General features: G+C 54.7%; 3 protein-coding genes and 1 non-coding gene across 4 annotated transcripts; 3 read left to right on the plus strand and 1 right to left on the minus strand.

Moving 5' to 3' along the window:
• Positions 1–255: 255 nt before the first annotated feature.
• BBK36DRAFT_1201469 (hypothetical protein) lies at positions 256–3,244 on the minus strand (the record flags this gene model as incomplete). Its single annotated transcript, XM_024897172.1, has 5 exons — positions 256–753; positions 824–1,598; positions 1,653–2,087; positions 2,223–2,968; positions 3,041–3,244. 5 exons carry the CDS (start codon positions 3,242–3,244, stop codon positions 256–258), a joined length of 2,658 nt encoding a protein of 885 aa, XP_024749840.1.
• Positions 3,245–3,685: 441 nt separating this feature from the next.
• Positions 3,686–9,377, plus strand: BBK36DRAFT_1135443 (nucleic acid-binding protein). Its single transcript, XM_024892646.1, is given in 4 exon segments — positions 3,686–4,170; positions 4,242–8,666; positions 8,730–9,292; positions 9,307–9,377. The coding sequence occupies 3 exon segments, from the start codon at positions 3,754–3,756 to the stop codon at positions 9,285–9,287; spliced, it is 5,400 nt and encodes a 1,799-aa protein (XP_024749841.1). The 5' UTR covers positions 3,686–3,753; the 3' UTR covers positions 9,288–9,292; positions 9,307–9,377.
• Positions 9,378–11,343: 1,966 nt separating this feature from the next.
• On the plus strand, positions 11,344–14,211 carry BBK36DRAFT_1135444 (hypothetical protein). The gene is made up of 8 exons (XM_024892647.1): positions 11,344–11,850; positions 11,967–12,156; positions 12,178–12,180; positions 12,227–12,355; positions 12,418–12,869; positions 12,937–13,492; positions 13,558–13,667; positions 13,733–14,211. Exons 1-8 carry the CDS (start codon positions 11,669–11,671, stop codon positions 14,196–14,198), a joined length of 2,088 nt encoding a protein of 695 aa, XP_024749842.1. The 5' UTR covers positions 11,344–11,668; the 3' UTR covers positions 14,199–14,211.
• Positions 14,212–14,860: 649 nt separating this feature from the next.
• On the plus strand, positions 14,861–14,939 carry BBK36DRAFT_t92. Its single transcript has one exon. It is a non-coding gene; the product is annotated as a tRNA-Glu (tRNA).
• Positions 14,940–15,378: the final 439 nt, after the last annotated feature.

A 15,378-nucleotide genomic window follows, 5' to 3' on the forward strand; every position in this document is an offset into this window, starting at 1 on the left:
TTTCATAACATACATCCATGTATTGATAGATACCACAGCCCTAAAAGAATGCATGCTCTATATCCCAGAATCCCAACCCTAAATCAAGTGCTTCGCTAATATTTAAACCGATGGTGTACTGTTTGCTGCTTACGAGTGCAGTCTGTCGAAATGATATTAAACTCCTGGTATGAAATTTGCCCTGGAGAGCGTTGAAAAAAGTGCCGTAAATACGACGGTAAGTGGCACACGAATCATGGGGGTCGTCATCTACACTCATAGTTTGGACCGAACAACCTCAAGACGGTACTTTACATCCTTGAGAGCTTTGTTGGTTGGCTTCCAGTCATCGAATTGTCGCAGCAGCTCTTCGGTTTCGGCACTGAGCTGCGTCTTGACAAAGTCCTCTTCCAGAAGACCGCGCATGATCCATGGCAGTACGTATGGGTTGGACGATGCCAGAGGCGCCGTTTCGCGCTTTGGAATCACGCAAGGCGTCGGCTGTGCCGTGTCAGTTGTCTCCAAGGCATGCATAACGGCGAGGTCATATACGGCGGAGTCGAAATATAGGCGTGAGTGGCCTTCGCCCGAGTAGAGGGATCCAGCGAGCGCCACAGACAGTTCACGAATGAGCCCATGATCCGATATTCCTAGGTTGCGTAGTTTGAGTGCAAAGCCGATAAGATGTGATATGAAATCCGGAGCGTGTACCCGGCCGTCAATGAAGACGGCGCGATATATGTAAGGATGGTTTGCAGGCGAGTACACAGCAGACTGTACGGGCGTCAGTATTCCTCTGTAACATGATCCGCAGCAGGGCACTGGAACTTACCTCCATGGGGACAAGCTGGTCATCGATACTGCCCACAAATGTGATACGGGCTCCGAAATCAACGACGCGCTTGAGGCATGCCTCAAACCGTTGTGAGTTGCTGCTCTGAGGATCTCCAAACTCCCACAGCTCTGCTACTGAGCCCATGAGTATGCTGGACTTGTAGTCGGGGAAAGGGCCCAGGGCAACGCCAGCCATGGCACAGACGCCAACCTTGGTGTTTGCCAGGACTCCAAGGTCGATCAATTTTTCCAAGAGCATGATGCTGACAGGCACTCCTTGGGAGTGGCACGCTATAACCACCAGATCGGCCTGGCGGATATGCTCAACCCAGTTGAGGAGAAGCTTCCAGAGGTTTGCGACTCTGTCGTTGATTCTGCCCTCTCCTTCAAGAGCCACTTTTTCGATCTCGCAATCAGGAGAGCCATGGTCTTCAGCCCATTTGCGAATGGCATCAGCGCAAAGCCCTGCAAACCGCAAAGATGTGCCGGTTGGTTGCCCTATCATGGGACGTAGGTACGAAGCCGGAAAGAATCCATGAACTCCAATAGCGATGGCCTTGCGTATCTTGGGAGGGTCCTTGACCCGGAAGACGTGATTGGGAGGCGGCTGCGAAGTCCTAAGCACGAGATTTGTAATTTGTCGAAGAATGGATGGATTCTCCTTCATCTGATACGTGCTAGCGAATGATGGAAGGAGAAGGTTGGGCGGCTCCTTTACGGTTGGTTCGATTTCAGTAGCTGTCTTCTTCGATGCGGGAACAGGCTTTTTCTTCTTAGAATCCGTCCTAGCTAGCGATTTTGAAGAGGGCAGCTCCTGTTCAGTGGCAGCTTGTGAAGACTGCGGTGTGGTGGATAGCCGGTCAGGGGGAGCTGACTTTGTGCTGTCTGCAGATGGCGGACGCTGAGAATCGAGATCCAGCGATATGGGTCTTATTCGCTTGCTCCTGCGCCAGGAGAGTACGCCGGTGGGTGGTTCCGCTGGCACGGCATCGTCCTTTGTTGTATCCTTTGCCGCCGTTTCAGAAAGCCTCCGTTCTGCCATGGGCGATGGCCGCTGCTCTGACCCTTCGCCCATAACAGCAATCTGTCCCGATTCTGGTGAGGTAGCCTTGCCCTTGCTCTTCGGGGAATAACTTGACCAAAAGGCCCAGGTAGAGCCAGCTTTAGGGGGAGGGCTCTGAGCTTCGGCTTGCTCAGGTTGAGGGACGGCCTTGGCCGACGCATCTCCAGACTTTGCCTTCGGCTCTTCTTTGAGGTTGAGGTTTGACTTTTTGCTGGAGGCTCGCGATACCGTAGCTGCTGACGCTTTCGGGGGCTCATCATTCGAGTCGGCTGCTTCGCCTGATGGGCCGGGCTTTGGTGCCATTTCGGCTTTCGAAGCAGTTGGCCCTTCTGTGACTGCTTCTGACTTTGTTGGAGCTGATTTCGTCTTCGGCTGCGGAGTGGAATACCAGAAACCTAACCAAGAGGTGCTTTGTGGAGCTTGTTCAGGGACTACGTCGGGGGACGGGGGCTCAGACGGGGGTGCTTGTTCCTGGGGCGGCGCAGACTCGGCTGTCTTAGACTCGGCTGGCTTAATGACTTCGGGGGGCTTGACGGCTTCTTCCTTTGTCTCCTCAGGTTTCGGGGTTGGTTCGTTGGAAGTGTCGACTGGTGCGGATCTGGTCCACCAGCCGAACCACCCAGATGAAGCGACTTCTTTCCGTGTGGCATCTGAGGCTTCACCGCCTTCATCGGCAGGAGCCTTCGACTCTGGTCTCTCTTCTGACGATGGCTTGGGATCCGCGGCTTTCTGCTGGTCTTCGGTGGCCGGCTTTGCCTCGGGAGATGGCGGCATGGCCGGTGCGCGTCCTGTTTCAGAGGAATTTTTGTCCCCGCTCTGAGATGGCACTGACGATTTGTTTTCTTCGGCTGTCTTGGCTACATTCGGGGTGTTCGAGGTGCTGTTGGTTATTGTAGGGGGTGGCGACACGGAATCGGCGTCGTCGGGCATGCTCGCGTCGTCGTCGCTTCGCTTCGTTTCAAATCGAGAAAAGTCAGGCGCGGCCCTTGATTTGACGGTGCCTCCGAGGATGTTCTCGCGGGCGACTGATGTCGAGGGGGTTGCCTTTTGGGGCTTCGACCACGATGCGTACCAGCTGTTGGTCTTCCGAATCTATCGTGACCCTGTGAGAATCCGGCCGTCCAGGGGTTCGCGCATCGATGACTGGAAAGGGGGCCTTCTCACCTCTTTCACTCTTTGTGATGCATCGGATGACTTGCGTTCGCTGTTGGAGTCGGATAGTGGAGGCTTTTTCTGCTGGCTAGCCTGCTGCGCCGAGGCAGATGACGCTCGTGACAGTGACGTCTCAGGCGACAAAGCTGTGGTTGGCGAGCTCACGGAGCTCAGTGCAGCGGGATTGGGGCGTTGCCTCTTTCGAGGAGGCATCATGAAAGCTGCAGGCGTGAGGGGCGGGCCATAGAAGAGACGAGGGAGATGACGCGCAAGTTTAGGCGGCGATGATGAAAGGATGGGCAGGCAGACAATTGAAGTTGGATGCTGGAAGGTTCAACTTGGCTCGGGAGACTCCGTAATAAGGCGTTCAGCAGCAAGTCGATGACGGGCCTGAATGCGCCACAGGTGAATGACACGCTGTAGTGGCTCCTGCAGGGGTCATTTCAGGGCGTCGTCCACCAGCTGACAAGCCGAAGGAATGCGCTAGAGCCCCAGCAGCGGCCTCTGTGGTTGAGCTGTGGCTGAAATGACCAGAGTGGAGCCGGATGAATTGCCAGGCCCACTCACCGCCTGCCTTATCGCGACGCTACTCTTATCGGCGTCCCGCCAGAAAAAAAAAAATTCGAGAGACGCAAGTTAGAGCTACAGGTCGGTTTCTTGAAGCCAAAGTCGTCCATGTCAAAGGCTGCGATATCGCCTTTGCATCTTGCGGCTGCACAACCACCATGAGCACCCTCAAGCGGAAGGATGCCCCTGGCGGCAATCCTCCGTCCAAGTCGGCAAAGAATACGAAAGAAGGTCGACCGACGAAGAAAGAGACACCGGCCAAGGATGCAAAGTCCCCGACCAAGGCGCATCGCAAGTCCGAGGGCGTGACAGAAGAGCGCCCAAAGGCCGCCGTTGTTTCTGTCCTGAAAGATGACGAGCCGGTGTTCCCTCGTGGAGGCGGCAGCGTCCTCACGCCTCTCGAGCAGAAGAAGATCCAGATGGAAGCCAAAGCCGACGCCATTCGAGAGGAGGAATTCGAGACGGGCGCCAAAGTGCAAAAGAAGAAGGCGAAGAAGTCTGCGGTGAAGAGCGACAAGAAGGCGGAGAAGAAGGCAGAGGAGGAAAGTATCAAGATTGAGAGTCTCAACTACAAGGTACAGCCCTCTCCAATTGCACAATTGAGATCGGAATACAGGACAAGAACGTTGGCTAACGGATGCAACAGAGACTGGTCAAGGGATCGTTGGTGCTCGGACAGGTGATGCGAATCAACAACCTCAGCATTGAGGTGTCATTACCAAACAACCTGATTGGCCATGCCTCCATCGTCGCCATCTCGTCGCAATTGACCAGCAGACTCGAGGGTGGCGCGACACAGGAGGGCGACAGCGAGGATGACGAATCGTCCGACGAAAGCGACGTCAACCTGAAGACCATGTTCAAAGTTGGACAGTATGTGCGAGCTTATGTGGTCTCGACCAAGGATACCACCGCCGGCGGAAAGGGCAAGCGAAGGATCGAGCTGTCTCTGCGACCCAGCGAGGCCAACTCTGGGCTGGAAACGGACGATGTTGTACCCAACAGCACAGTCATGGCATCGGTGGTCAGTGTCGAAGAGCGCGGCTGCGTCATGGATCTCGGAATCCCAAACCTGAACGGCTTCCTCCCCAATGGCGAGATCGATCCCCTCGTCGACCAGGAGAGGCTCCAGCCGGGCGCTGTTTTCCTATGCCAGGTCACAGGCAAGGGCTCCAACAAGATTGCCCAGCTCACCTTGAAGCAAGACAAAGTCGGAAGCACCAAGGCGTTCCCCGCTGATGCCACAACGATTAACACATTCCTTCCCGGCACCCTCGTCAGCGTTCTCGTTTCAGACAACGAAGGCAGAGGACTGACTGGCAAGATTATGGGAACTCTCGACGCTACTGCTGACTTGATTCATTCCGGCATTGGCCCCAACAACGTTGACCTCAAGGCCAAATACAAGATTGGGTCCAAGGTTAAGGCGAGAATCATCTGCAACTTTCCCACCGCCAAGGACCCCAAGGTTGGCATTTCGCTGTTGCCTCACATCTTGTCTTTGACACAGAAGCGCCAAGAGACCGACACTGAAAATACGAAGCGTCCACTTGAGGTGATGCCCATCTCTTCGTTTGTCGAGGAATGCACAGTCCGCCACGTCGAGGCCGACATTGGTCTCTTTGTGGACACTGGCATCCCTGGTCTAGGCGGTTTTGTTCACATATCCCGGGTGAAAGATGGGAAAGTCGATGCACTGTACGAGTCAAGCGGGCCTTACAAGGTTGGTTCGGTGCACCGTGGTCGAGTTGTAGGCTACAACGAGATGGACGGCCTCTTCAGCATCTCGTTCGAGAAGAGCCTCCTCGAGCAAAAGTACATTCGCCTCGAAGATGTTCCCATCGGATCCGTGGTCAACGGCGAAATCGAGAAACTGGTCATCAAGGAGCAAGGTGTTACAGGACTCATCATCAAGATTGCGGATGGCATGAGCGGCTTCGTTTCTGAGAACCACATGTCCGATATCCGCCTGCAGCACCCCGAAAAGAAATTCCGCGAAGGCATGAAGGTCAAGGCTCGGGTGCTATCTCTCAACTACAGCAGAAGACAATTGCGTCTCACGCTCAAGAAGACTTTGGTCAACTCAGAGGCGCCCGTCATCAAGTCCTACGACGACGTCAGCATCGGAATGAAAACGTTGGGTACCATTGTCAAAGTGCAACCGAATGGTGCTCATATTCAGTTCTACGGACGTCTCAGGGGTTTCCTTCCAGTATCGGAAATGAGTGAAGCATACATTCGCGACCCTACGGAGCACTTCCGGGTTGGACAAGTCGTGAGTGTGCACGCTCTCGAGGTTGATCCAGAAGCCAAACGGTTCATTGTTTCCTGCAAAGATCCGGGCGCTTTTGGTCTGGAGAAGCAGACTGCTCTCAAGAACTTGAACGTTGGTGACATTGTTTCGGCCAAGGTGACGCAAAAGACTGAGGATCAAATCTTTGTGGAGCTTGTCGACAGCCAGCTCAAAGCCATTCTACCGGTGGGCCATCTTACCGACAAATCGTCCTCAAAGAACCAGTACGCCTGGAAGAGGATCTCCGCCGGGCAGACCCTGTCGAACCTCATGGTTCTTGAGAAGTATGAGAATCGACGAGCCATTATCCTCTCCCAGAAACCGAGCTTGGTCAAGGCTGCCAAGGATAACACCCTCCTCAAGAGCTTCGAGGACGCCAAGGTGGGCGCCGTCGTCCAGGGCTTCGTAAGAAACATTACGGTTACAGCTGTGTTTGTTCAGTTCGCCGCAAACCTCCATGCTCTGCTGCCAAAGGGAAGACTGCCGGCCGATGCTCAGTCACAACCCGACTTCGGCCTGCGCAAGTACGAATCCATCGAAGTGCGAATCATCTCGACTATCCCCGAAATGAAGCGTATTTTGGTTGCACCCGCCGACGCACCCGTGGCTGAGCCCGAGAACAAGAAGAGCAAGTCTTCCACCAAGGCTTCAGCGCCCGAAGACGGCCTCAAAGTTGGCAGCACAGCTCAGGCGAAGATCACATCCATCAAAGACACTCAGCTGAACGTCCAGCTCGTGGATAGCGATATCCAGGGTCGCATCGATGTGTCTCAAATCTACGACAAGTGGGAAGACATTCCTGATCCCAAGGATCCTCTCGACAAGTTCAACAAGAAGCAGGTCCTTCGCGTCAAGGTTCTTGGCGTCCACGACGCCAAAGACCACCGCTTTTTGCCGTTTTCCCACCGATCCGCTCACTCAGTCCTGGAACTCACCTGTAAGCCCAGTGATTTGAGCAGCGATGCCCCCAAGCCAATCTCTCTCGAAGAGCTGAAAGTTGGTGATACTCATATTGCCTTTGTCAACAACGTTACGTCACAGTATCTTTGGGTCAATCTTTCTCCCAACGTCCGCGGTCGCATCTCTATCATGGACGCCTCCGATGACCTCTCTCTGCTGAACGACCTGGAAGCCAACTTCCCCGTCGGCTCAGCCCTCAAAGCCAGGGTGACGGCGGTTGACGCTCAAAACAACCGTCTTGATCTGTCAGCTCGATCAGCCAATGCTTCCGAAGCCATTACCTGGACCTCGCTGAAACAGAACATGACCCTCCCGGGCAAGATCACCAAGGTCAATGAGCGACAGGTTCTCGTGAAGCTCAGTGAATCCGTCTCTGGCCCCGTCCATCTTCCCGACATGGTGGATGACTATAGCACCGTCGACACGTCGAAATACAAAAAGGGCGATATTGTTCGTGTCTCGATTGTTGACGTCGACGCCAGTAACAAGAGGATCCGTCTTTCCATGCGACCGTCACGAATCATGAGCTCTACCTCGCCTGTTGTAGACAAGGAAATCACCAAAATCACACAGCTCGCCACTGGCGACATTGTGCGAGGATTCGTCAAGAACGTCGCCGACAAGGGCCTGTTTGTCCTGTTGGGAGGCCAGGTGACTGCCTTTGTGAAGATTTCAAACCTCTCCGATCGATTCTTGAAGGAGTGGAAAGACAGCTTCCAGATTGATCAGCTGGTCAAAGGCCGTGTCATTGCTCTTGACGCTGCAACAAATCAGCTTGAGCTCAGTCTGAAGTCTTCCGTTGTTGATGAGGACTACACCCCTCCTCTAGGTTACAATGACATCAAGGAAGGTCAGATTGTTACTGGCGTCGTCCGCAAGGTGGAGGAGTTTGGTGCTTTCATCCTGGTTGACAATTCAGCTAATGTGAGCGGCCTATGCCACCGAAGCCAGATGGCTGACAACCAGGTGAAGGATGCCACCAAGCTGTACAAGGAAGGCGATAAGGTGAAGGCTAGAGTCTTGGAGGTGGATGCCACGAAGAGGAGAATCAGCTTTGGCTTGAAGCCATCCTTCTTCGAAGATGAGGATACCGACATGGACTCTGGATCTGAGGCCGGCGCTCTACTGGATGGCGAGGATGAGGATGATGACGGCGAAGGTATGGACCTGGATGAGGAGGCCTTGATAAAGATCCTCGGCACCGACAACCAGGGCGACTCTTCCGAAGATGAAGAGGAGGAGGATGACGACGACGAAGAAGAACAGGAGGGTGAGGAGGCAGAGGACGATAGCGATGAGGAGATGGAGGACAGCGCCGCCAAGAAGACAGGTGGTCTCAGTGTAGGTAAAAAGTCGGCGTGGTCGACGAATCCGTTTGACGAATCGGGCTCCGAGTCAGAAGACGATTCTCAGGCTGAGCAAGCCGACAAGAAGAAGAAGCGGAAGAAGAAGGGTGAGGCTCAGGTCGACCGGACAGCTGAGCTAGATGCCCACGGTCCTCAAACGTCGAGCGACTACGAGCGACTGCTCCTGGGTCAGCCAGACTCTTCAGAGCTGTGGATCGCATACATGGCATTCCAGATGCAGGTCAGCGAGCTGCCCAAGGCGCGAGAAATTGCCGAGCGAGCCATCAAGAGCATCAACATCCGGGAAGAGACGGAGAAGCTCAACGTGTGGGTCGCGTATCTCAACTTGGAGGTGGCCTACGGCAGCAAGCAAACTGTTGAAGAGGTCTTCAAGCGAGCTTGCCAGTACAATGATGAGCAAGAGGTGTACGAGCGGCTGGCCAGCATCTACATCCAGTCAGAGAAGCTCAAGGTAAGAAGAAGAAGCATTGCTCCACATGTACTCGCATCGTCATATGCTAATACGTCGCAACAGGAAGCGGATGAGCTGTTCGAGGCCATGTTGAAGAAGTTTGGCGCCAAGTCGCCCAGCGTCTGGACCAACTACGCACACTTTTTGCACGTCACCAAGAACGAGCCCGCCCGTGCCCGAGCCCTGCTGCCGAGGGCGACCCAGCAGCTGGACAGCCACAACGGCCAGAACATTGTCAGCCGGTTCGCCGCTCTCGAGTTCCGATCACCCAACGGCGAGCCTGAGCGCGGCCGGACCATGTTTGAGGGTCTCCTGGCGGCTTGGCCGAAGAAGGGCGATCTCTGGAACCAGCTGCTCGACCTGGAGATTGGCATTGCTAGCTCTAGCGCTGATTACACTGCTGTGCGAGACGTGTTTGAGAGGAGGACGAGGGTCAAGGGCTTGAAGCCGCAGCAGGCGGAGAAGTGGTTCCGCAGATGGGCCGCTTGGGAGGAGAAGCTGGATCCCAAGGGTAAGGACAAGGTCATGGCCAAGGCCCAGGAGTGGGCAGCTGGGTTCAAGTCGAGAAAGGAGGCCAAGGCTGCGGCTGCGGTGGCAGAGGACGAGGAGATGGAGGAGTAGACGATGGGGAAATAAAGACGAGAGAAAGGTTCATGTAATGTGAGAATAGTCAAAATGGGCAGCCTCCTAAACTAGGCTAGGCGTTGGTTCTTTATATAGTAACTGCATATATTTCGTTCTGCGTACGTCTTCGTTGCATTCTTTCGGATGTCGGTATGATTGAATGGACTGGAGCTTCGGCCGCCGCGTGGGTTTTGCCGGCTGCAAGCGAATACCTCCCATGTGATATACCCTTAACATCTTGTCATTTAAAAGCACTTAAGCTGGCCCTCTCTGTAAATGATGTCCAAAGGCCCCGTGGTTTTTTTTCTTCTTCTTGGCTGGTTGTTGGTGTGACAATGGGATCTTGGCAATTGGCGGACCATCGGCCGACGGCACCGAAAATGCGAGCACTTTTCCGCCGAGGCTCCGGACTGGCTCGCGGGCTGTCGGCGTAGTTTCGCCGGAGCAGTATTTTCACCGACCTCGTTCAGTTGAGTTTCCTCATGGCTGTATACAAGACAAACCGTCTGAAATTCTCCCTTTTCTTCTTTCAATTGATGTGGTGGAGAAGATTTTCAGGAATCGCTCAGCATCTTCTTACCTACTTCTTACTTGGCTATCTTTCCTTGGATTACTGATCAGCTTTCAATTTCACAAGCTTTAAAGACACCACCTACTCGGTCATAGAATAGAGCTTCAACTTGGCTGGCCTGAGTATGAACTGATTATCTGGCGGCATCTCTTAGTACTATTCACCTAGGTAGAGGGACCCTTTTAGACAACATGGTCATCAAGGCATCAGATAATTGTTCGTAATCCTCAGACATTGCCCCGGGAACTTTCAATGTTACATACAGGGCTCCGAAGCACACTCGGCAGTTGAGATGTGTTCTGCGAGGTGGCACAAGTGTCACGGTGCTAAGAGCTCAGGGTTGCCGATTAGGGTTTGTAAGTGAGAGGCCATTCGCTGGAATTTCGGGGTGGATGGAGGAGAAAAGACTCGGCCTTGTTCACAATGTGGCATCGGAAATATCAATCAATGGCAGCCTTTGAGCGTATCTTACACGGCCACGAGGAAGAAGCTGGGGGCTGGAATGGATTTACACTACCTCGCAATGCCCGAGTGTCTCTGTATAGACGTTTAGGTAGATCAACAGGTTACAGGGACACATTTCAGTCAAATGGGCAATCATATGCCGTTATGGCATCAACATGAATCAACCACACCAGCCAGCAGACGGTGGTAGCAGTGAGTAATGGAAACACGCCGAGTGCTGATTTACACGCTGAAGACCGGCAGCTGTCGCCATTTGAAGAGAGGGTGACGCGTTTTGATGGCTGGCGACTGATTCGGGGGACATGGCGCAAGCCGTGTCGGGCGGTACTTCTGAAGCCAGAAAAGTCGCCGGAACACCGGTGAAAAGAAGTCGATGCCTGGCGATGCCTTGCATTGACATAGCGAAGGCTCACCGAGGGGCCACCAGATATACAGCGGCCAAAGCACTCGATGGACACCTCGGGCACCCGCTCAACGTCACTTTGATTGAGGCATCTTCACAGCTTCAGTTCGGGCTCGACATGACGCGACCTCACGTCCGTCAAGACGCAATTGTCCGCCTGCGTAATAATCCGATGCATACGACAGCCGGGCGATCGCGCAATTGGGTCATGGGCGGAAAACGTCTTGGAGGCGCCCGAGCACGTCACCGGCACTAGCGCCTGTCGGTCCCTCGGGCAGGCCCATGGGCCAGAGTCTGGCTCCGGCTGGTCGCCGCAAGATGCTGCTGCTCTTCTCGCAGCTCGCTTTGCTTCTTCATCTCCTGGATCCTGGACCTTCATCTGGCATTGATGCTCGCTTCTTCACATTCCATTTTCGAGGGGGCATTCGCACACAATGGGCTGTCGGGTGTGCAGAGCGCGAAAGGTGAGTTTTCTCCGTCCAGGGCCCCAGCAGCGCTATCACGAACCACTGCTCGGCGCTACTGCAGTTCTACCTTCTCCCCCCTTGAAATCTCTCCTCACTCACTACGAGATGTCCTTATGCTAACCTCCAAACCTCTCGGCTCTTCGCCCAACAGGTCAAATGCGACGGCAGGCCAAACGGATGCCGCAACTGCGAGCGCCTCCAGCTCGACTGCGTGGGCGACAACGGCCAGGCCGCCGGCCGCGCCACGCCCGTGGCCCTGCGCAAGATCCGCACCTATCGCTCGTGTAAGAGCTGCCGCCTATCCAAGACCAAGTGCAACGGCGACCGTCCGAAGTGCTCGCGATGCACCGCCAAGAAGACCGAGTGCGTCTACGACGGCGGATCGGCCCCGCGGTGGGCGCGCAACCTCGACCGCACCTCCAGGACGGCGTCGACCGACAGCAGCGGCCGCAGCAAGTCGCGCGAGCTGGCCATGGCCGTGCTCGAGGCCGGCGACGACGTCGACGAACATGTCCGCCAGAAGCAGCAGCAGCTCGACACGCCGCTGACCAGCCTTGGCTCGCAGACGACAGACGACACGCCGGGGCCAAAGGGCTTCGGCAGCACCCGCAGCGTTGCGTCCATCGAGCCGTCGGGCTCGGATATTCTGTCGTGGTATGTGTTTGTCTTGCTGACGGTGTGAATGATCAACCATGGTTCAAGCCTGGCCTGGCATGGCATGGCATGATTTGATACCTCAGTCCTCCTGCTCACACGACATCTCTTTCCAGGCTCGTCTCGCCAAGTCTTCCCACCGGCCGCAACCTGCGCCGCGTCGTGGAGCAGTACTTCGCCAATGTCCATCCCATCCGGTGCTTCGCCTTTGTCCACAAGCCCTCCTTTATGCGGCAGCTTGACAAGGGCTTTACCACCGATGATGAGTCGGCGCTGCTGCACATTATCTGTGCTCACGGAGCCAAGTCAGTGACTACCGCACAAGAATTCCTGAACAACCCTATTCAGTGCTGTACTAACACGCCGGTGTAGATTTTACGTTCTGAATCAGAACGAGCACACTCCTGCGTCTGGATTCATCCGCCTCGCCGGCAATGAGTGGGCCAAGAGGGCCGAGCTGCTCATCCTGACCAACTTTGGCAAGATCTCCGTTCAAAGACTCATGGTAAGCCGCTCCAGACCGCCATACGCTCTCGGCAATAGTGGCAGCCACTCACCATCTCCAAGGTTGCTATACTACTTCATGACTTCTACTTCCGGCTAGGGGAGTATTCTCGCGCTTTGATGCTCAGCGGCCTCGCTGTTCGCATGGCTCATGCGCTCAAGATCAATGTCGAAGCATCGCCCGATATCCTCTGCACCGAATCCAACGAGTCTGCCCCGTCCGTCGTCACCCGGGAGAGTCGCCGGAGGCTCATGTGGGCGTGTTATGTCCTCGATGCGTGGGCTGGCAGTGGCATCGATCAGTTGACTCTCTTGCGTGAGAATGACATCAAGATTCAGCTGCCCTGCAACGAGAGGAACTTTGGCCTGCGGATAGCATCAGTAACGGAAACCCTCGGCGTGGGCCATGTCTTGCAGTTCTTACCGCCCTCCGTGGTGCCCAGAAAGCCATCGGCGAACATGGGTATCATGGCATACTACATTCGAGTGGTGGCCCTCTGGAAGCGGATTGTGAGGTACGGGTTTGATCTTCTGCAAACAAGCCGCCAATTTGTCTGTTGCTCGCTCTAACCGCCTCCGCAGATATGTTAATCAGTTAGATTCCAGCCCGCCCCCCTGGCTACCAGATTCGCCGTTTGCTGCTCTCGACGCCGATCTCCGTCTGTGGCAGAGAGAACTCCCGGAATTCGTCGAATACTCCATGGAAACCATTTACGCGCGACTGGACTCCAATCAACTGGGGGCATTGGTCTTGATACACTGCACCTATCACCACAACTACCTGGAGCTCTACAAGCTATCCATGCCAGATCTGTTCAAGCTTCCGAAGCCTCTATCCGTCCCGCCGGAGCACCACGACTTTCTTCAGTCCGCACAGGCCAACTGCTATCATCATGCCCAGCAGATAGCCGATATCCTGGCCGAGGCGGCCGACCATGGAGCCCATCTGCTATCGGACAGCTTACTCCCCTATTTCGTCTACGACAGCAGCAGAGTAATGCTGTACTATGTAGCGCGTTTGCTCGACCCAAACAGACCGGATGCCCTGTCAAAGCTGGATGATGCCATCAACGCTGTAGAGAGCAATCGCCGGGTCCTCCGGATGATGTCGGCCCTGTTCCCGATCGCGCAATCCCTCGTAGGTCCCCCCCGCATAAGGTTCGCTGACGCCATCACCCATGCTAACGGTTGTCGCCATATTAGTCCAATACGATTGATAGATGGCTTACCAAGATCCGGCAAACCTCAAATCGAGATGATGTCTTGAGCAGGGTGCTCTCTGAAGCCCGGTCTGAAACCAATGATGTCGAACAGTAAGTATATTTCGGATTATTGTTCCTTTGCACCATGGACACCTCTAGCTAACCACTCCTCCAAGATCTAATCCTCCGTCTGTTAGTCCCGTCCAGGGCACGCCAGACTTCGTGCTTCCGTCGATTTCCCTTCACTCGCTCGCGCGGACAGGCATCGCAACGAGGCGGGCCGCTGATCGGGCGAGCGGCGTCCGCGGGCTAAGCTGGTCTGCCGAAAGCCCGGGCGCCGGCGCATGGGATCGCAACAACGCAGCACAGCAGCTGGTTGGCCTGAGTCAAGATGGCTTGGCCTCGTCGCGATCTGGCCTTCAGCACGAACAGCCCGTGCCCACGGCCCTCCCGCAACCGCCCCCCGTCAACCAATGGGGCGGCCCGATTCAGCCGATGTGTGAGGCGCTGGATCTGGATGATCTGCAAAACTTTCTATCGTGGGATATGTACGGGATCATGGACATGGGCGATCCTGTCCCGGACGACGGTGCGGATGACATGGCGATGCGGTCGTGGTCTGGGTCCAGTGATGCGATATGAGGGCATCGCGACGTTTTTTATTTATCCTGGGATGGGCGCAAATGCGGATAAGATACCTCTGGCGGTCGTTTTGGTTGGGTTAATAGTAGTCGCTTTACAGATACCTACGTACATAGGACAGGACATACAAAGCAAAGGTCCCTGGCGGAGTTTAGCTTGAGTCGCTTCGTCGCCAATAGCGCCGGCCCGTCGCTCGGGCGATCGGCCTCTTGTGCGAGCATTGCTATCCATTTGCGGCTATACCCGTCAGATTGCCGTAGAGTCCTTGTAATGACGAGCTGAAGTACATGGCCTTGAGCCCAATGGTGTGATGCAGGTGGCTTCTATCGTACGTTTTGCGCTTGATGCAGAGATCCGTTAGCATCCAGGTTGCAAATGCAAACGATTTAGCCGAGTAAGATGCTGGATGCTCAGCTGTAATGCCCAATGAGGCCTTGCCCTTCGGACACCTATTCCTCGGCTTGAAAGCGGAGGCAAAGTCAAAATGAATTGCAGTGAGAGCCTTTTGAAGGGTCTTGGAAGTACTCATCAAACATGAGGCCTCCCACTCCATGATTTGGATCCTTTGCTGATGAATGACATTGGCTTGCTTCTTCTCCTCATCCAATGCGCCGGGGACGCAGCTTACAGATACTAATTGCACTCGTTCCTCCAACAAGTAATCCGATATGGTGTAGTGGCTAACATCGCTCGCTCTCATTAAGATCCGAGCAGCCCTGGGTTCGATTCCCAGTATCGGAGAAGCAGTCTTTTCTTTTTTTTCCTCTTTGGTTTTTCTCTCCTTTTTCTGTTTTCATTTTGTTTTTCTTTGTTTCACACCAGATGATCAGCTCAGGTCCCAATGCAGTTTTCGTATTGTTTACCCGTCGGAATTGCTGTGATGACACGATTTTGTAGAAGCGCGGATGGTAAGATGGGCGCTAAGAGCTGCAGTGGTCAGACCAACAAGATATTTTCGTGGGTTACGGAGTAGAGCCAAGGATACTAGGTACTAGTAGTAGGTAATAACGCATGTTTACATGCACAGCTCCATCCCCACGAATATATCCACAAGCACGTCAAAGGGCCCCGGTAACACAGTCGCACCCGATCCACATCCGATGGGCAACGGGATCTCGCTACAGATGCTCGGAATCGACAATGAGCTTGTGTTGTTGGAGACGGCATGGCATGGCATCTC

This window comes from Trichoderma citrinoviride (genome assembly GCF_003025115.1).
Source record: "Trichoderma citrinoviride strain TUCIM 6016 unplaced genomic scaffold BBK36scaffold_7, whole genome shotgun sequence".
NCBI classification, from domain to species: Eukaryota; Fungi; Ascomycota; class Sordariomycetes; order Hypocreales; family Hypocreaceae; genus Trichoderma; species Trichoderma citrinoviride.

Excerpts from the sequence above, each read along its gene's own strand:
- BBK36DRAFT_1135443 (XM_024892646.1), top strand. The coding sequence starts at position 3,754 with ATGAGCACCCTCAAGCGGAAGGATGCCCCTGGCGGCAATCCTCCGTCC. Across the intron at positions 4,171-4,241 it reads TTGAGAGTCTCAACTACAAG|AGACTGGTCAAGGGATCGTT; the intron begins GTACAGCCCTCT and ends CGGATGCAACAG. Across the intron at positions 8,667-8,729 it reads TCCAGTCAGAGAAGCTCAAG|GAAGCGGATGAGCTGTTCGA; the intron begins GTAAGAAGAAGA and ends ACGTCGCAACAG.
- BBK36DRAFT_1135444 (XM_024892647.1), top strand. The coding sequence starts at position 11,669 with ATGGCCGTGCTCGAGGCCGGCGACGACGTCGACGAACATGTCCGCCAG. Across the intron at positions 12,356-12,417 it reads TCTCCGTTCAAAGACTCATG|GTTGCTATACTACTTCATGA; the intron begins GTAAGCCGCTCC and ends ACCATCTCCAAG. Across the intron at positions 13,493-13,557 it reads TCCCGATCGCGCAATCCCTC|TCCAATACGATTGATAGATG; the intron begins GTAGGTCCCCCC and ends TCGCCATATTAG.